The 18,667-nt window shown below is 36.8% G+C and overlaps 1 protein-coding gene across 1 annotated transcript; it reads right to left on the bottom strand.

Moving 5' to 3' along the window:
• Window positions 1-4,926: 4,926 nt before the first annotated feature.
• Window positions 4,927-15,723, bottom strand: mylk4a (myosin light chain kinase family, member 4a). Its single transcript, XM_017422367.3, has 14 exons — window positions 14,830-15,723; window positions 12,054-12,147; window positions 11,332-11,779; window positions 10,491-10,780; window positions 9,501-9,606; window positions 8,921-9,014; window positions 8,483-8,592; window positions 8,171-8,312; window positions 7,343-7,413; window positions 7,110-7,238; window positions 6,881-7,033; window positions 6,708-6,786; window positions 6,390-6,444; window positions 4,927-6,224 (listed from the first exon to the last, which is right to left on the bottom strand). Exons 1-13 carry the CDS (start codon window positions 15,355-15,357, stop codon window positions 6,391-6,393), a joined length of 2,298 nt encoding a protein of 765 aa, XP_017277856.1. The 5' UTR covers window positions 15,358-15,723; the 3' UTR covers window positions 4,927-6,224; window position 6,390.
• Window positions 15,724-18,667: the final 2,944 nt, after the last annotated feature.

The following is an 18,667-nucleotide window of genomic DNA, read 5'->3' as shown; positions in this document are numbered from 1 at the left end:
AACAAGGCTCTGCAACAATTATATGAGTAGTCATTATTGTACCATAGAATCAGATACAGCAAAAATTCTGGGCCATGCTTTCCCAAACTTATAAAAAGTAAACAAAAATAAATCAAATGGGTCACTGCAGTTCATAGACATCTGGAATCCAACATCAAAAATGTGGATTTGCGCTGAACATGTTGTTGATTTTTGGAGTTACACTGTGTTTTTATCAACTATAGACTAGATGGACTATTTGGTATATGTAAAGCAACAACACATAGAACAATTATGTAGATGCATAACCTGTTTAGACATGAAACCTTCATTTTTCTGTTATTTTCCAGCGTGTGTTGGCTTCAGTCTGTTTAGATAATGTTACAAAATCTGTTACACAGAAAAGAAGAGGTTTTAAAATGAATAAAAATAAAAATGTACATAGATGTGAACTTGATCTGAATTCCATCTCTGTGCGCTCAGTTTTTGTTTTTAAACTAATGCAAACTCTGTGTCTCAAGCCAGCAGTAAGTTGTGTTTATTTGCACATAGTTCTCTGCATTTTTCAGAGCTACCTGCCTTTTGTAACCAATGATCACGCAAACCAAGCTGCAGCAACACAACTTGTTCTATGATTATTGATACTGATATGAACGACTGCCAGGTGTGTCTGTTTTCGGGAAACCTGTGAAAGGATAATTGGACAGTCTTATTGGCAGCAGACCTCAGCGGTGTGAAAAACAGATCACTCACCCAGCGTGTTTCCACCGCTGGACGTGACGACACGTGTACTGCTATTAACTGAACATAAACGTGGTCTGTTCCCCTCCCTGCACAAATCAGAACCACCTGCCCAAGGTCCTGAGAACTGCCTGGTCCTCTCTCTGGAGCTTGTATGAGAGAGAGAGAGCACCACTTGTTTGGACAAACGTCAGGACCCAGCTCCAGGGGCTCCTACATGAAACGAAGAACGGAGAGGAGAATCTTACCCTTCACAGAGCCTCCTTCAACCTGGAGCCTCATCTCTCCCCTTTTGAGCTGGGCCTAATATTTTTTAATTACATCCAGGAAACTCCTGTTACAAAGGACACTTTCTTAGTCGGTCAGGAGGGAGGCTATGAGGAGTTCTGGGGTCACTCTCTCCTTTTTCTTCTTTCTCCATCTTTTTTTTTTTTTTCTCACTGAGTGTGTGTGGGTGGTAAGTGTATCAACTAAAAAAATTGCAGGCATGCTAGAGCCGAGTGAATTCTGACAGTCTATTTTTCCAAACCCAGTAAGGCATCAGGTCTCTGAATGTAAGCCCCTCTATTACGGACACCAACGACATAAAAAGGAAAGAAAAACGAAAAAGTAACCTACTGCACAAGAGGCAATAAAAAACATTTCAACACTTTCACTCTCTTTGTCTTTTGTTCCCATATACTCTAGTTTATTACTTGTCAATATTAATTATATTTCGTATAGTATGACAGAGGTTTAGACATGTCATCAAGCTTTTTGTTCACTCTGAGGTTCTTTGCTCCGGTGGTCTCTAACTGACAGGAACTCAGGCACTATTTGTTATCTTTAGGTCCAATAAGTCCATCTGGTTTTGATTTGGCTCCTTGAGATCGCCCCCGGAGATGTGGACGGAGGAGACTTAAGGGTGAGGCAGAGTGGTGGAGGGGCAGCTCTCTGAGTCTCTTTTTTTTTTTTTTCATTCCTTAAATTGAATTTCTCACCATTTCGACTTGGGCCTTAAAGCAGGGATAGAGCAATAGCTCGGGTTTGGCTTTAAACCCTCGGGCTCACGAAAAAGAAAGAAAGAGTTGGAAAAAAATCCTTGGAAAAAATGTATATCGGCTGTTTTGCATGTTCAGAGAGTAACACCTATTATCTTACTCAAATTCTTCGTCATTATTTGTTGGACAGGAATGTATGAACTCCTTCTGAACCATTTCTAACATGAAAGAGTGTTGAGTCTGAAGAATGAACAGATAGGCAAAAAACATACAAACAGTAGACTAATCTGACAGCAGGAACTGATTGTGGAAATAATTAACATAACCAGATTCAGTAATTTGAATCTGGATTGTAAAAACTTTCAAGTTTTACATCTCAGTAGGACAAGAGCACTTTGACTTTTTTGTGTATTTTTACATGAACTTTAGCTGTTTTTACTCACTGACTTGTACTTCAGTCTACTATGCAATCGCAAAACTTTTTTTTTTTAACTCTTTGACAACACTGAATTTCTTTTGTCTACAGCACAAAATGATAGGCAAGAAGCAGGTGTTCCAGAAGTTCAAAAACCCTAAAAAGGAGATCATTTCAGTTCAACGAAAAGACTGTGATTTTGCCAAGGTAAACATTTCCAAGACACAAAGTTGGCCACTTCTAGTTTGATGTCTTTTTAACCTTTCATGAAGGGAACAGTGTCTGCAAGAAGAATATTGTAAGTTTAAAAGCAATAGCTGCCAGAGACCTCCAGGACTATCCAGTGAAGGTAAAGGTATCTGTGTTGGCTAAAGAAAAATACAAACAAAGAAAAGTACTTCATGGCTGAAAACTAAAAAACCTTGGTGCAGTGACTTTTTTTTTTTTAACCAGACTGAACATTAAAGCCAAACTAAATATGCAATAAATTTGCAAAAACCTGTAGAGTTCTGGGAGTCTAACTTAATGATGCGATGAAAGTAAACTGGACATGTTTGGACCTGGGAATAATCCATATGTCTGGTTTCAGAAGGGCAAGAAAAGACCATTCCAACACTCATTTATGAAGGGGGCTCTATATACTATTGGAGAACTATTGAAACTGATGGATTTGTTGGTTTTGTACCACAAAATCTGTACTAGACCATTTTAAGAAGTGTTTAAAAGACCATGTTGGTGTTTTTGAGATGATCTCCAGAAATCAAATATTTTTAAAAAATTATACAAGCATATTTTTACTATAACTATTACAAAATATTAAAGGAATAGTTCTAAATAAAAAGTAATATAATATGAGCTGTAAGGTATTTGTGTTGTCATTATGCCTTAATATACTTTTCCAGCAATGATTGTGTAATTCAACCAAGCATATTTGGAATTACAAGTCTTTGCCGTTGTTATTTTTGGGAACAGAAGTAAAAAGTTTGGAAACCACTGACTTAATTGAATTGAAGCTGAATTATTTGAACTTTCCAGCAATAGATCAGAAGCTTAAAAGAAGTGTCATGCCACTTTTACAATAAAAATGTTTATTTGTTGAACATATTCCTCTTATAATACTCAACAGTTACAATATATTTTGTTTCATTTGGTTTTACCTCTGAATTTCCTTGGAACTAGACCTGCAATAGAGTTTATATTTTTATCTGTATCTCCTTCTTTGAGAAAAGAGTGGAGGACAGGTTGTTTCTCTCCTCCAGCTCATTGTGAATCCTAACTGCCATGTACAGTAAGTCAAAACTACATACTATTTTTATAGCCCTTACTATCTTACAGCCAAAACCATCTCAAAGTATGTGGATATAAAAGTGGTCGACTATGCATTTTGGTGGGACACTTTGCTTTTCTGGTATTTCTGTGAGATTAAATACATGTTTCTCCTGGTACTACCCCGTGTAGTCTGCACTTATCCTCGACTAACCCTGTGGCTTCTGCAAAATAAGACTTTAAAGACATTTTAAAGAATAAAGCAGGCTGAAAGTTAGGATTTCTGAGAAGATGGCTTCGATTGCACACATCCTCACCACCTAAAAGGTTTCGTTTATCTTCTGTAAAATGAAACAAAAAATAAAAAGCGATATTGTTTTTTTTCTCATGTATTCTGACCCCATTTCCCCTACACCATCAGTATCCCATGCACTTGGTTTATTTTTTCAGGTGGCGGTATTGCTCACAGATGCTTTTTATTAGGCTCCTGGAATCAACTCTGCTTTAATCTTGTATTAGAGCAATGGTTCTCAAACTTTTCATGCCGTACCCTCTTTGGAGGGAGAACATTTTCCAGGCTCCTCTTTAGCAACCAACATTTAATTGTTAATCGTTAATTTAAAAATAATAATAATAACTGAATATAAAACTGAATGTTTTAATTTTTTATTACTATTTTGCCTTTGTAGTTTATTGTGATCATTAAAAAATGTGAATTTATATGATAGATAGATAGATAGATAGATAGATAGATAGATAGATAGATAGATAGATAGATAGATAGATAGATAGATAGATAGATAGATAGATAGGTGCGGGGGGAGGGAGAGGGGCGGAGCTTATGTCTCAGTTTCCAGCGCAGCTGACAGAAAAGTGGTCCTGATGGAGTTCTGNGATAGATAGATAGATAGATAGATAGATAGATAGATAGATAGATAGATAGATAGATAGATAGATAGATAGATAGATAGATAGATAGATAGATAGAATTTTCCCCACATCGATTATTATCACTTTACCATGTTGTTCGGTGACATTTCTTCATGAAAAACAGATAAAACTCTTCTCTTTCCACTCATCATCACTTCTATTTGGGTCATGTGCCATTTGATCAGCTAGGAGTGGTTTTTTTGTTTGTGTAACAAAAGAAAAAAAACTGAGTTACAAAAATCTCTAAACATCCGTTCCACCTGCAACAGTTTAGGAACAGTTTGAGAACTACTGCATTACTGTGTGTTGAGTTTTTTAAAGATTAAATATCAGGAATACAAACTGACACCAAAATTTATAACATTTCGATATAAACACTTCACTGTATCTCTTTTTTTTATTTTGAGTGCACTTTCATCTGATTTTATTTTTTCATTATTATCATTAAGTGAACAAAACTTGGCTAATTTGGAAAAATAACATGAGAAAATGTGCCATATTCACAACACATATTAAATCAAAATGTATTTTTATATATTGCCCATAATATAGTATACATTTTTGTGAAAAAAAAAAATATATATATATATAGAAAATGAGTAAAAGCAAACAAACTCTTTAAGACAGTTTCAGTTTATTGGGTTCATACACACTTCACAAATACATGCTGAATTTTTTTTTATCATTCAGTGAGGACAACTTCTACAAGCACTCAGTGTTTCAACAATCAACTAAACATTCATCACCAAGGTAAACTCTCACTACATAAATGCATATCTAACAACTTAAACAATAGGTAGATTATTTTCAGTGAGTGGACCTTCACAGAAGGCATTTAATGTGGACAAAGCATCTAAAAGTGTTGGAAATATGCAGCCAGCGTGATACAAGCAGTATATCAGCTAAATAATTCAGTACAGTTTAAAAAAGAGAGATCAAACACATAGCTAGCTACAGTCATGCAACAGAAATGATAACACAATTTGCCGATAAGACATATACTTCACTGCTGAAGTGCCTTTTTAAAGTCAAATATGTTTTCTTTGCTGGGAAAGATGACAAGAAGCAGCCGTACAAATCTGTCCACCAGAGCATCTTTGTGAATTATTTGTGTTTGAATAAATAACATTAGAAAGTGCACGTACTACTTCTTCTGACACAAGCCACACAATTTACATCCAGTTCATGCAAACAACACAGACAACACAGTGTTTTTATGGATCACATCTTAATTTAAATCAATAGTTCCGCATATATTTACAACCTAAAAGGAATATTTATAGATAGGAGAAATCCCACACAGATAGCTACTTTTACAATGAAATATGAATATGAGTCTTTTTATAACCTTCATATAATAGCAGCAAAGAACCTTGTCTAAACACATATCTATTCTCAGGGAACATTAAAAAAACAGCAGTTTTTTTTTTGTTTAGAGTTGAAAAAGGGTTGTGAATATTTAAAATTAAGCAAAACGAGTAAAATGTGCATGTTCAGTGAAAGTACAAATGGCACACAAATTAGGTGTTTGTTTAGATACTTAGCCATTCACCATTCATTCCAAGTTTAAATCTAGTAAAAAGCTGAAATACAACACTACCACAGATCCTTGTCATAGTTTCAGACCTAAAAGGCAGGTTAACTGGGCTGTTTAGAGTTACAAGATGTTTTTTTGTTTGTTTGTTTGTTTGTTTTTCTGTGACAATGCAGAGCAAGTCACTAATAAAGTAAACTATGCCTGATTTCCAGCAGCCATATTAACACAACAGGATGGGTAACATGTCAGAGGAAACCCAAATTTCAGTCCATGTCTCAGGTGCACAAACAAGAATTCAGGAGATTTGAGAGATTTGCATAGACAGAGGAGTTGGTCCAAGTAGCCACAGCTGGAGTCGTCTCATCTACCTCGAGGTCTACAAAGAGACATTAAGAAGTTTAACTTATGGAGGTCCATGTATGTCCATGTCTGTTCTAATGCTGCTCGACACAAAATTTGAGACATGCTTCCCCCTTGTGGATAATCTGATAGCCTTTCAGTTTAAATTGTCTGAGTAATACGCTGATGCGTCCAAACTTACCTTAACTGTCAGGAAGAGGCACACATGATGATCTTCGTGATCTGCACATAGTTTTCTGTAAAATAAATATATATACATATATAAACAGCTAAGAATATTCAGTAAATATTCATTCTAATGGATGCAAAAGACAATGACGTTCAATTTAGGTTGCTTTGTTGCCAGTTTTGTGAACATTAGCTCCATATTTTACTTATTGTGGTATTTATGCAAAAGTAAATCCATAGAATATTAGAAAATTTGGTTTGGGTGGCAACTAAAAATGTTTCTAAAGTTAGATTATAAAGCTGCTCAAGATTTTCAGTCACAGTGTTCTACCTTTGTAAAAAGACGATGATGAAGAATGGGGTCGGAAAGCCAAGGGTGCCTCAACGCCTCACACGCGCCCATCCTCCAACTGATGACAGACACAAAACACTGATTTTACGTTCTTATCATCTCAGATATTACCAATAACTGAGACCTTACAGACAGAGACAGAATTCAGCAACCTTTTATTTGCAACGAGGAGTCTTCGTATAAAGTCTTTGGCTTCTTCCGATGTATCTACAAACTCTTGTTCATCTAAGTTCCACTGACAGGCCAAAATGTTGTTCAGAGTCTGACTTTCATCATCACCGAGGAAGGGACACAGTCCACTCAGACTAACAGGAAAAGGAGACAAAAAAATTAGTCATAATTGATGGTTAGTTCTACATGCATGTGTGTGTTTTTACTTACAGCATGTAGGTGATGACACCAAGACTCCACATATCAGTGTTGAAAGACACATAGTCAAAGTTGACAACCTCTGGGGCAAGAAACTCTGGAGTTCCAAAATTTACCTTCAGTTTCTCCCTTGGTTTGTATCTAAAATGTTAAATTAAGGCAGTTTCTATCAGTGACCTGACATTTTTAAGATAATATCAATCAATGAAACATCAATAAAACAGAAGCAAATGACAGATACTTACATCCTGGCAAGTCCAAAGTCAATGATCTTAATTTTATTTGTGACTCTGCTCACACACAGGATGTTTTCTGGCTGTAAAACAAGATTATTTAACTTTACAAACAAAGTTAAAGTGAGTGAAGCATTAAAACAAACTGTTTTTAATTCCAATCTAGTTTAAACATTCTGCAGACAAGTACAGTTACAGTTCTGGTTATTAACAACTTGGAACTTAAAATTTCTGAAATAAATTAAATACAATTTTTTTTCTTATACTCCGAATGTTGTATTAAAATTGAAGAAAAGTGTCAGGCAAAAAGAGGGGAAAAAATCATAAAAGTAGAGGTCTAAAGATCTAAGTTTTTGTTTTATTTTCCATGGAGCATTATACTAGGAAGTAAGGGATTTATTTAGAAAGGAAAAATGTGGCATTGATTTTTTTTCTGTTTTCATTTATTGAGCACCTCTGGGTTGTTTGATATTGGTTGATGCCTTGTGGAAGGTTTTGTTTGTTAGCACATATACAATTACTAAGTTTATTTATATAAGTATTATATAAGTACTACATTCATAAAGTGTCTTAACAGTTTCAAAAATGTCAGTCTTGTTAATCAATGATTTTAGAAACAAGGTGGTCTTCTTTCTTTTAGCTTTGTTACCTTTGCTATTTTCTGTTGTCTTTTATTGCCATGTGTTTCTTTACTTGTCTGATTTTTCTTTCTAATATTCCTCTCCAAAAGATGTGCTCATCTTGTTTAAAGAAACTTTATTTTAAAAATACTCTCAATTTTGCTTCTACAGTTCAAACATAGCAATATTCTGACCAGCACCCGTTGTGTATTTCAGTTACCTTTAAGTCCAGATGCAGGACAGACATTTTGTGCATGTACTGCAGGCCCTCACAGATCTGCCTCATGAACACCACAGCGTCCAGCTCCATTAATGTGTAGTTTTCATCAATAATCCTGTCAAACAGTTCCCCTCCTCCAACACTAATAACAAAGACAAATAGATCAAATAAATTACGCAAACAACCAGAAGTCTACAGATTTTCATTTTAGAGTTATGACTTATTTTCTATAAATACATATTCTAATTAGATTAAATAAAAAGTATCATTAGATTAACTACATGTGCTAAGAATCTAAAGAGAGGATCGTACTATTCGAGTACAAGGATGATGTCATTTCTTGACTCGTAAGCTGCATAGAGCTGGATCAGGTTGGCATGGTCCAGATTATTCATGACCTGGATCTCGTTCTTCACCACATCCTATCAGAAACACGGGTGGAGAAAGATGCAGATGCAGACACAAACACACAAACGCAGGACACACACAGACAGGCAAGCACGCACAGACAAAAAGAGAGATGTCAGCTGTTGTCTGCTATCGGAGAGCTTGCATCTTCCCTTCTAGGTCAGTAACTTGTCACCTTAGTTAAAAGTATTCCCTTTGCTTCTGTTCCAAGAGTGGCCTTCCGGCGTTCTAGTAAGTACTAAAAATTCTAGCAGGGCCCCAGCTTTCTATATCATGTGTGACTTAGTTCTCATGGCATCTATTTAAATAGACTGTCATGACAACGTATCCCAGATTCTGTACCTTTTCTTTCTGATTCCGAGCTTTAATGACCTTTGCTGCCAAAGTGAGACCTGAGGAGTTTTCAACACACTTGTGGACCTGGCCAAAACGACCCCTAAAAGAGAGGAACAGACAAGAAGTTACTTTCTGTGGGTGCAGAAAGACAGTCTGTGAATCTATCAGTGCAAAATAGGCCTCATTGCAAATAAGACATAGCATAGTGGGGTTTTTTTTCATCATAAATCACTGATCTTCCTTCAGACAGAGATGCTTCTGGAAAGTGTTGTGCTTAATCTGTTATTTCAATAAATCTGAGCTGTCCCTGCGTCTCTTCTTTGAAGACTTGGATTAACACGTCGTGATAAGCTACCAGCTGGCTCCGAGGATACAGTTTCACATGCCAGTCAGTCCCAAAGTAAAAATAACTGCCGTGACTCTGAAGTTATGGATCATTGAAGAGGGGGTGGGGGTGGAGGGGTTACGTAAAGCTTTAATGAGGATTTAAAAACTGTTTATTTTAAGTGAAAAAGATTTTTTTTTTAATTCAAAAGTTTTCATTTGTTTTGTACTCAAGTAGAGAAAAAAAAAATGCGTCACTCACCCGCCAAGGATTTCCTGCCAGTTGATGGTGTAAAAGTTCCTGATCTGGTTTGGCTTAGCCGACACAATGCGATGATTAAAAGGAGCTTCCGGAGGAGGAGTTGTGTCTGAAGTAGGAACGAGAGACAAGAATGTGTGAACACACAAGTTTCACTAATGATCAGCTGCTGTGAGGCTTTTTAGACTGTACTGACATGGTCGAGTTGGGATATTATATACTGTACAAATGTGATGTAATGAACATTAACTATGTGTTGAAGAGGAGTGGGCACCATTAGGTCAACTGGTTGTTTAGGGGCCCCACGTATGAAGGTCAGAGGTCCTTAAAGTAGATATCCTGGGTTCAAATGTCAAGAAGAAACTGGGCTTTACTACATTACTTTAGATTGTTCAGTTTGTAATCCACAAACAATTAATCACAATTAAATCTTCTGTCATATTCAATAAAGATACGTTTTTGCAAATTGTTGGGATTCAATCATTAGACATCAGAATAAATGCAAATAAATGCAAAAAAATGCAATTAATTAAAAGTTTTGAATACATGTAAAATTGCATCAAAAACGTACTGATAAATCAGTTCTGCTTTTATTTTATTTTTTTGTCTTTATTTGTTTTGTTTTCATTACATAAAAGTATATTTGGTTTTGTTTTGTTCTGTAGTTGTTTCAAAGTTCTACATGTTACTGAAAGCTTTTTGGACTTTACTATATTTGGTAATTTTCTTTATTTAGAAATAATAATCTTTAGCCAAAATTTCCTAAGCATTAAAGTTTTTCATTGCAGACACTGATATGTGAAACAAGACTAGTACAGAATCATTTAAACATTCCTAATTTCAAATTTTCTAAAACCAAATGATGGTAAAAGATAACTTTGGAGTGTAACTGTTCCCAGTACAGCACTCTTTTAACAACCTTTCTTTTTTGTTGTTTTATTTTTTTTACTTGCACAACTCTCTTTATGAAAAAACACAAAATGTTTTTCTCACCAATAAAAAACTTTTCAGTATCATCATCATCATCATCTTCATCCACAGTTTGGACTCCATTTTCTGCATTGAATTCCTTTGTTACATTCTCTATTCTTTCTTTCAGGTTAAGCTGGATTTCCACTCCATCTGCCCTGAATATGGCCCAGTCCTCAGACAGAGGCTTCTGCTCATAGTCCTCATTGTCATCTTTCTCCTGCTCCACTTCTTTGTCCTCCTGGTTCTCCTGGGTTACAGTGATTTGGTCCTGCTCCATCTCTGCACATGGTGTAGCATCTTTCTGCCCTTCGCTGTGAATTCAAGATAATTCGGGTTAAATCGTTTTTTATTTTGTACCTGTAGATTTAAGTGTATTTTAGCAAGTCTGAGGAAAATCAAAAAAATAATTTGTTTAAAATTTAATTTGTTTAAAATTTGTCAAACTCTTGAGAGATTATAGGTCTCTGTAACATGACTAGTATTTATGATCAGCCAGGATTAATGCTAAACTTTCTGCCTCATATGTTTTATGCATTACAGAGGCTGAATTAAAACATCAGTGAAGAAAAATGAGAGTAATATTCCTTTGATTTGTTGTGCATTTGACAATTAACATCATAATATAATATAATATAATATAATATAATATAATATAATATAATATAATATAATATAATATAATATAATATAATAACTTTTTCAAAAAATATTTACCAAAATCCTAAAATGTACAGCAATAAAACAAGAAATTCTTATGTAATGCATTTCTTCTTGGATAAATTTTATTTTGACTACATTGTACTTGTTCTGATTTCTGCAGCAGAGGAAGGAATTAAACTAATTATAATTAGTTTAATTATACCTGGTAGTAATCACTTCTTCTTCATCTCTGTGGGAAGCCGAGACCTTTGTGACTTCCTCTAATTCTTCAGAGGCTGAAATAATCTCTCCTTTTGTTACCTCTGGAACTTCAAGCTTTTCTTTTTCCTCTTTCTTGTCCACTGTAGTCTCTTCAACAGGCTTGATTTCTTTGTCGGACACCGCTGCTTTTCCCTTGGGCTTCTCATCGTCAGTCTGCTCCTTGCCAACTGCCTCTGTAACCTCTTGCTTTTCAGCCACAGCAACTTGGGAATCTTCATGCAGGTAATCCACCAGGCTGCAAGCAGGGACCTCAGGTTGTTGATCTTTGGGGGGTACCCCAGCCTCCAGATCCAGAGAGGAGAGCCGGTGAGCTGATTTTGCTGCATTTTCTCTGTTTAGTGTCTGCACCTCTTCAAGAAGCAAAGCCTGCTTCTTTAGGGAGACATTATCTACAGGATGATCACACAGAATTAAATACTAGGCTCCCACTGCTTTAAAAAAATTAAGCATTTTTAGAGCTTTTCTAAATATTAAAAAGCCAGAAATTTCACAAGGTCGACAAATATTTGACTAAAAACTTCTGAACTTATTTTTAACGTAACTGAGAAAGTATCCAGGAGAAATCAGTCTATTAGTTTACATGTTTACATGCCATACAAATTTAAATGCAAAAAACCCAAAAGTTTGTAAAATAAAAAAAAATACTACAGCTGATTTCAGTACCTGCATCTGGAGGTTTCATCTTCTTCTGAGCTTTAAGACTCTTCTGGCTCAAACTGGTCTTTTCTGTCCCATCTTTGCCTTTGTGATCTTTTATCTGGGAAATACAGAATGAAAACAGTGAAACCAGTAAACTTGAAAATGTGTGTATATTTCTAAAGAAATTTTATCCACTAAAATGTTGCTGATTGATGCTGGGTTTATTTTTGTGTGAAACAAACAATTCAGTTCAGTCCCTCAACCATAAAACTGCTTCTTTTTGGTTTTCCTCCCCTTTTTCTTCCTGCCGCAGTGACTACAATGAATCCTGGCATTGCATGGGGTTTTTTGGTGGAAGGTTTGTTAGTAAAGTCAAAACAACAGTATTCACAAAATAAAGACAATGTTTAGCCTCATGGCATGAAGAGTGAGGCTGCAGCCAGCACAGTCAAAGATGCAAAAGCACACTGACAAAGACAACATGAATAAAAAAGACAAGTTCTCGTATACAGTTTATGAGCACAATAAACCTACAAAGTTTCCACATTTACGGGATGGGAGGAAATGCTTTGGTCCACGGAGCTTTATCTTGTGAGAGGGCTGCAGAGAACTGGCCTCACATGCAGGAGCTACCTCCTGTTTTCCTTTACTGGCTTTGTTAGAGGTAGTTTTCTGATAAAAAGACAAGGTGGAAAGGCTTATAAAAGGAATATAAATTAAAGAAGCATGTTTGAATCAAGTTAGAGTCACAGACGTTACAAGCAGCATGGTGAAAATTATCATAAAAGATACAAAACATAATAGACGTGTTAATGCACTACACAGAAATTGTACATATTTACAAAAATATTGAGTTAGATTTTTGCTAAATGACAAAGAAGGTGGTGCAAAGGACAAACCCTTGCAAAATGGGCACACTTATTGCGCGCCACCGCGCAGATATCAGCTTAGGAAATGGCATGCATTTGCTTATTCATGGCTGATGGATCGACGGCAGCAGGACGGTGAATTTATAGCTTATCACTTGTCGCATTCAGCAGTGGAATGTAATGCTGACCGTCTGTGGAAAATATTACAAGGGACTGGAGGTTGTTGTTCAGATTTCCCATCTGAGTCAAGGATACTCACTAAACACACATCGATCAGGTTCTGATGGAAAAGCCTGAGTTGAACCTGAGATGACGCACACTCAGTTATGAATGCTGTTGTGAGGTAAACAGTGAAAGACAAGTTCTCAGCACGGTGATTACCCTAGAGACAGCAGGATGGTTTAGATCACTGATTGGGTGACTGGGGAGTGTGGGTAGAGGAGAGAAGAGTTACATGTTAAATATTTCCCACCTATAAAGGTAAAAAAGGGTGGGGAAGCGCTGACGGCAACCAAAATTCACTGAAACATGAGCCATAAAGCCTTTAGAGTGGTGGATGATCATCAGTAACCAGGAAGTAACTAGATCAATAGCAATTCTGATGAAACCCTTTAAGTTATTTTTTTAAATTCAGGTGAATTTGTTTTAAATCAAGATAGAAAAGCCGACTCCACTGTTTCAGTCATTTTATTAACATGAAATAATGCTGTCACAATTATTCTGATTAGTTTGTTCTTCACTTTTATGTCTTACTTGAAAGAAAAACAAACCCTCTGCACCCATGCAAGTAATAGGAGTGTTAAAATGGCTCTGCTGCCAAGTAGCACTGAGTGACCTTTTTATAGAGCCATCATAGTCTGCCCAATGATCAAATAATAAAGACAGAAAACTCAGATCAGATTCATGGGTAGCTGCCGTGCCACATAAAGAGATGTATATTTGGACATGACAAAACTGGAAATCTAAGGCAGTTAGACATGTCTTTGAGTGTGCATAACTCTTTGACAGTAATGGACCTCTCTGTATATTTTAGTACATTTTGTTAACTGAGAAAGAATCACTTAGCATTAACTTTAAACAATGCCTGTTTTCCAACTCATTTGCAGCTATTTGAAGTTGAACGGGTTCCCCTAACTGGCACAGTAGTAACAGGAACTCTGGGACAAGGTAAGACTAGTAGTGCTGGCTCAACACGCCCACCGAAACATGAGTGAGTGAGAGAAACGAAGATCAAATAAGAAATAGAGGGAAATTTGACTCATCATAAATTGTTGACACATGGTAAGCTGGAAAGGGGATAAACCCCCACAAATTCTGGGGACTCAAAAATAAATAAATTAATTAATTAAAAAGAAAAGAAAACCAAGCTTCTCTTATTTCTCCCTCATACTGGCTCTCTCGTGTGATGCCAGTAGTCCCACGCGAAGCCTCGTGCCAAGGAGGCCACGTTGCATCCACCACAGTAAGACAGCCAAGAGCAATAAACGTGAGATAGATGGAGACTTTCTACAAATGCCAGTTTTGCAGTTCAGTAGCAACTCGTCTAAAAATAAGGTTTCCTAATTTCTTTACTCTCAAAAAGCAGTTGTCAAGTAAACATGCCAAAGTCCACTGTGGTGATGGACCGTTTCTCCACTTTACTATATGGCAAACAAGGATGCATTTATGTGCAACAAAAGTGTTGGTCAGCTTTGGTGATGTGATCATTCCCACAAGTTCTGCCAAGAAAAACAAGATACCAAGATCTAAGTTTTCAAAGTCAATTTGGAAACGAGGAGGTACCGTATAAGCAACCCTGACAAACACAAGATGATGAGTGAGCAGGTAAAACTTAGAGACATTAAAATCATAAATCCACACTTCAGTAAAATCAATAACATTTCACAGTTGAAACAGACATCTTAAGTACTCCTTTATGAAAATTGTCTCACCTTGTCAAGCGTTTTAGTTATCATATCTGTGGATGATTTCTTCTTAGCAGCTTGCTTTCCTTTATTGTCTTTAGATTTGGCCTTCCGAGCAGCTGGGCCTTTGAACAGCCTCTTTATAATCTTTGAACTCTTTACGGTCTCCCCGATGAAGCTGATGACCTGCTGCATGCTTAGGACCAGTTTCTCCATCCCCTCCAGCTTCTGAGCCTGCTGCTCGGACCGCTGGTTCACCACCAACATGATGGTGCTCATCTCCTGGCAGATCTCCCTCACCTCACGCCCCATCACCTGCGTCTGATTCACCATCTTGGGTGGGAGATGGATCTCCTCCTTATCAACCATCAAATGCTCCATGTCTTGTTCGATGTCATCGATTTCCTGAGACATTCCATCGAGTCGATAGAGGACCTTTTCTTGAATGTTGATGAGCTTGTCCATCTTGTTGCTCAGTGAATCGATGCGGTTTTGAATGAGGTCAAAGCCTGCATTATTGCAATCCCCCAATGTATTTATTACCAAGGAACTCATAGCTTCCAGTGATTTAAAAAATAAGTCACGTCAAGACACCGCCTTGGGGTAAAAAAGTACAAATAACGTCCGTGAAACAGATAAGGATATTTTTTTTTTAAATGTTGCCAGGTCTATAGAAAGGGGAATAAATTTGAATGAAAAGAAATCAAAAAAAATTCTAAATCCTGATCCTCTGATCAACACGCAACCAATAATTCTTTTAATATGCAAAAGTAAACAGCTCAGAAAATCTGACCTCTAACTGTTATAAAGTCAGCTCCCTGCTCTTCTCTTCTAGATACAGTATTAAGAATAGAGTGAGCCAGTGCACCTAAATGTAAATGGTCGGCCTGCGTCAGCAGGGTTCAAGTGTATGAAGTGGGGGCTTGGCAATGGTTGGGTTATGGGACATTTGAGAGCCTTTAAGTGCTGATCCCACCTCCATCACTTGCTTGCTAGGTGTGAAAATGATCACTATACACAGTACGTCTTGCGTTGGACAAGTAGGGAACTTCTCAATGACCTGTTCTGCTGCTCTTATGCAATTCACAACTAAATTAACTTGTAATAGGTGGTCACAACTTCAGTGAGGTGGTCTTGCATAATAAAAAATACATTGTTTGTCAATTCTAAATTGGGATAATATCTTTTTTTTATTATTTTATTTAGATTTTAATGTCCCTGAAGGCTCTAAAAGCAGTTCTTGATGATTTGCTTGCATATGTTTGTGTGTGTGTGGGAGGGGAGCATGGGGAGTGGAGGTGTGGGGGTTTCTGTGTGTGTGTGCAGCTGTGACTGAGAGCCTAGATGCAATCCAAATTCCTTTATTATCTTTCAAATGCTTGAAACATTCAGTGTCAGTGAAAACAAGAGGACGCCTGCAGGCTATGGGGAGTTACAGTAAGACTTTTAGCCTTCACACTGAAAGGAGAGACGGGTGACACAGATGATTTATATCATGCTTACTCACTGACAAAAACATCCTCTGATAACCTCCCTCAAGAGAGTAAGGAATCAATTTTAACTGAGCTTGTGTAATACGACCTTAATCTATGTTCCATAAAAAATTTAAATAGGAGACCTAGAATTTATTCAATAAACTGAAATGTGTGCCAGCTCACGTGGTGTAAACGAATGTCGGCATTAATTTTTCGACAACTTCATAAACTTCTCTTTCAAGTTCTGTTCACATAAACTGATTAACAAAACCGAGGAAGGGTTCAAGAGCGCTTTAAGCCACTGCGATGCTTCTGACAACAGCAGCACAGACACAGTGACCCAATCTGAAATCACCTCACATCAGTTGACTCACTCTAGAGTCTTGGCTCATGAGTGTCACAACCAATGAAGCTAAGTAAAGTGAGCGAATGGAAGGAATTCATCTGTCGGGTCAGATTTACCAACTCGCTGCTCCAGGTTGCACATTAATCTATTTCCTGTGTGGGCAAGAACCAAACTGTGTTGTCCAACATCTCCAGTAATTTTCACACAACACTGAGCTGAGTTTCTCTCTCTCTCTCTCTCTCTCTCTCTCTCTCTCTCTCTCTCTCAGTTCTATAGGCTCTCTCTCTCTCTCTCTCTCTCTCTCTCTCTCTCTCTCTCTCTCTCTCGAGGAAGACAGCTACAGCAGAAAAAACAAGTACCTATGACAGGGTAGAAACAGATGGAAGAGAAACCGGTCATCAATCACTCAAAGAAGGAGAGACACGCTCACACCTGTCTCTGGATGCCAACAGATGGCGGACGATGTAGGTCACTTGCAGCATGTTGTGAAAATTTAAGTGGCCTTGGTGTGTATGGAAAACACAAACTATTTTACACATATATAAATGTATAAAAAAATTAAAATGTAGTGCCTGATTCAAAAATATAGAATTAAATGTGAAATGCTGTTTTTTTATGGTGATGCTTCTTTGGTGAAAGACAGGAGGTCAAACCCTGCAGAGGGATATAAACAGAACTTTAAATCGCTGAGGTTTATCACATAAAGCAAATATCAAAGTGAAGCCAAAGAAAGTAACAGCATCGTGACTGATGGAAAAAGTCCTGTCTATGTCTCAGCTTCTCTGCCAAAAGTAAGTGTGTGCACACAAAAGGCATCAGCTGAAAAATCTCTGCCCTGTCTACTGGTGCGTGATACAATGTTGTTTAGTTAATGTGAGAGCAAAATCATTTAGATGCTCAGAAAGTCGATCTAAAACGTTTCTTTTTCTGTACCTGTGTGTTTTTCCTACCATTAACCTGAGGATATCAAGAGGGGAAAAAATGCTAAAGTAAATAAGCAGAGAAGAAAAGCTCCTTTTAACTAGCAGAATATATCTCTTTTAAAATTGTCATGTTTGTTGTTCTGTTCTGTTTTGTCTGTGGGGTCTAACTGGATTCTATTTTCTTTCTTTAATAAGATTTTTACACCCAGAAAACATGCAGTCATTAAAAAAAACGTACCATTTCTTTTGGCTACCTTTCCTAACAAGCCATATTTGTTCAGTCTTTTTCTAAATGTCCTGTTATGACTTTTAATCCTCATCTTGCTAGCTGAGGCCTGTACAGTCTGAGGTGAGGCTCCTTTTGCTGCAGTTTCTTGGATCATTGCACGATCTGAATCTGCTGGGATGCCCTCTTATAGGGAAATTGGTAAGTGTCTTCAGTAAATACTTTTTCTCACTCTAGAATGAACTCCATCACTCTACAGTGAGAATGATGGAGTGTTAACACACACCTGTGTGCTCCAGATATGCAACATGCCAAAACTGACTCTTAATGATAATTAAGTAGATTTAATCAGTAGCACCTGGCTGCTACTCTTAAATCCAATGAAAGCACCAAGGGTGAACTTTCACGCATAACTTTTTTTCATTTTGGCTTTATGGTTTATTAGCACTATAAAAAGGTGAATATATATGGTTGCATTTATTATAGGGGGTTGTTTTTGCTTTTGTTTTTTTTGTGTGTGTGTTTGTTTGATTGATTATTTAATGGAAAAGACAACCATAACCGTAAGCTGCCCAAGTCAGTGATAATCCACATAATTACAAAATATTTCACTGCTGCTCTGCTAATTAATAGATCACAGCTACTTCAATTTGCTGCCTAACTATGAGAACAGTTTAGATCAATATTTGGTTGTAGGTAAATAAATGAACAACCAGAAATTTTTTTGTAAACATTTTTTTCTTTTCAAAACTTAGTTGCAGCTTGCATTATTGGATGCTACTGACCAAATAAAGTAAATTTTACAAAAACTGATAATAACTGTATTTTTTTTTCTTGCAAGCCTCTGTCATGAACAGAACCCATAAAAGCAAACATGCAAATGCTGCCCTTTAAT

The sequence above is a fragment of the Kryptolebias marmoratus genome, linkage group LG20 (assembly GCF_001649575.2).
Source record: "Kryptolebias marmoratus isolate JLee-2015 linkage group LG20, ASM164957v2, whole genome shotgun sequence".
Taxonomy (NCBI): domain Eukaryota; kingdom Metazoa; phylum Chordata; class Actinopteri; order Cyprinodontiformes; family Rivulidae; genus Kryptolebias; species Kryptolebias marmoratus.
Note: the sequence above shows the minus strand (reverse complement) of the source record. Positions and strands in the feature narration are given on the sequence as shown.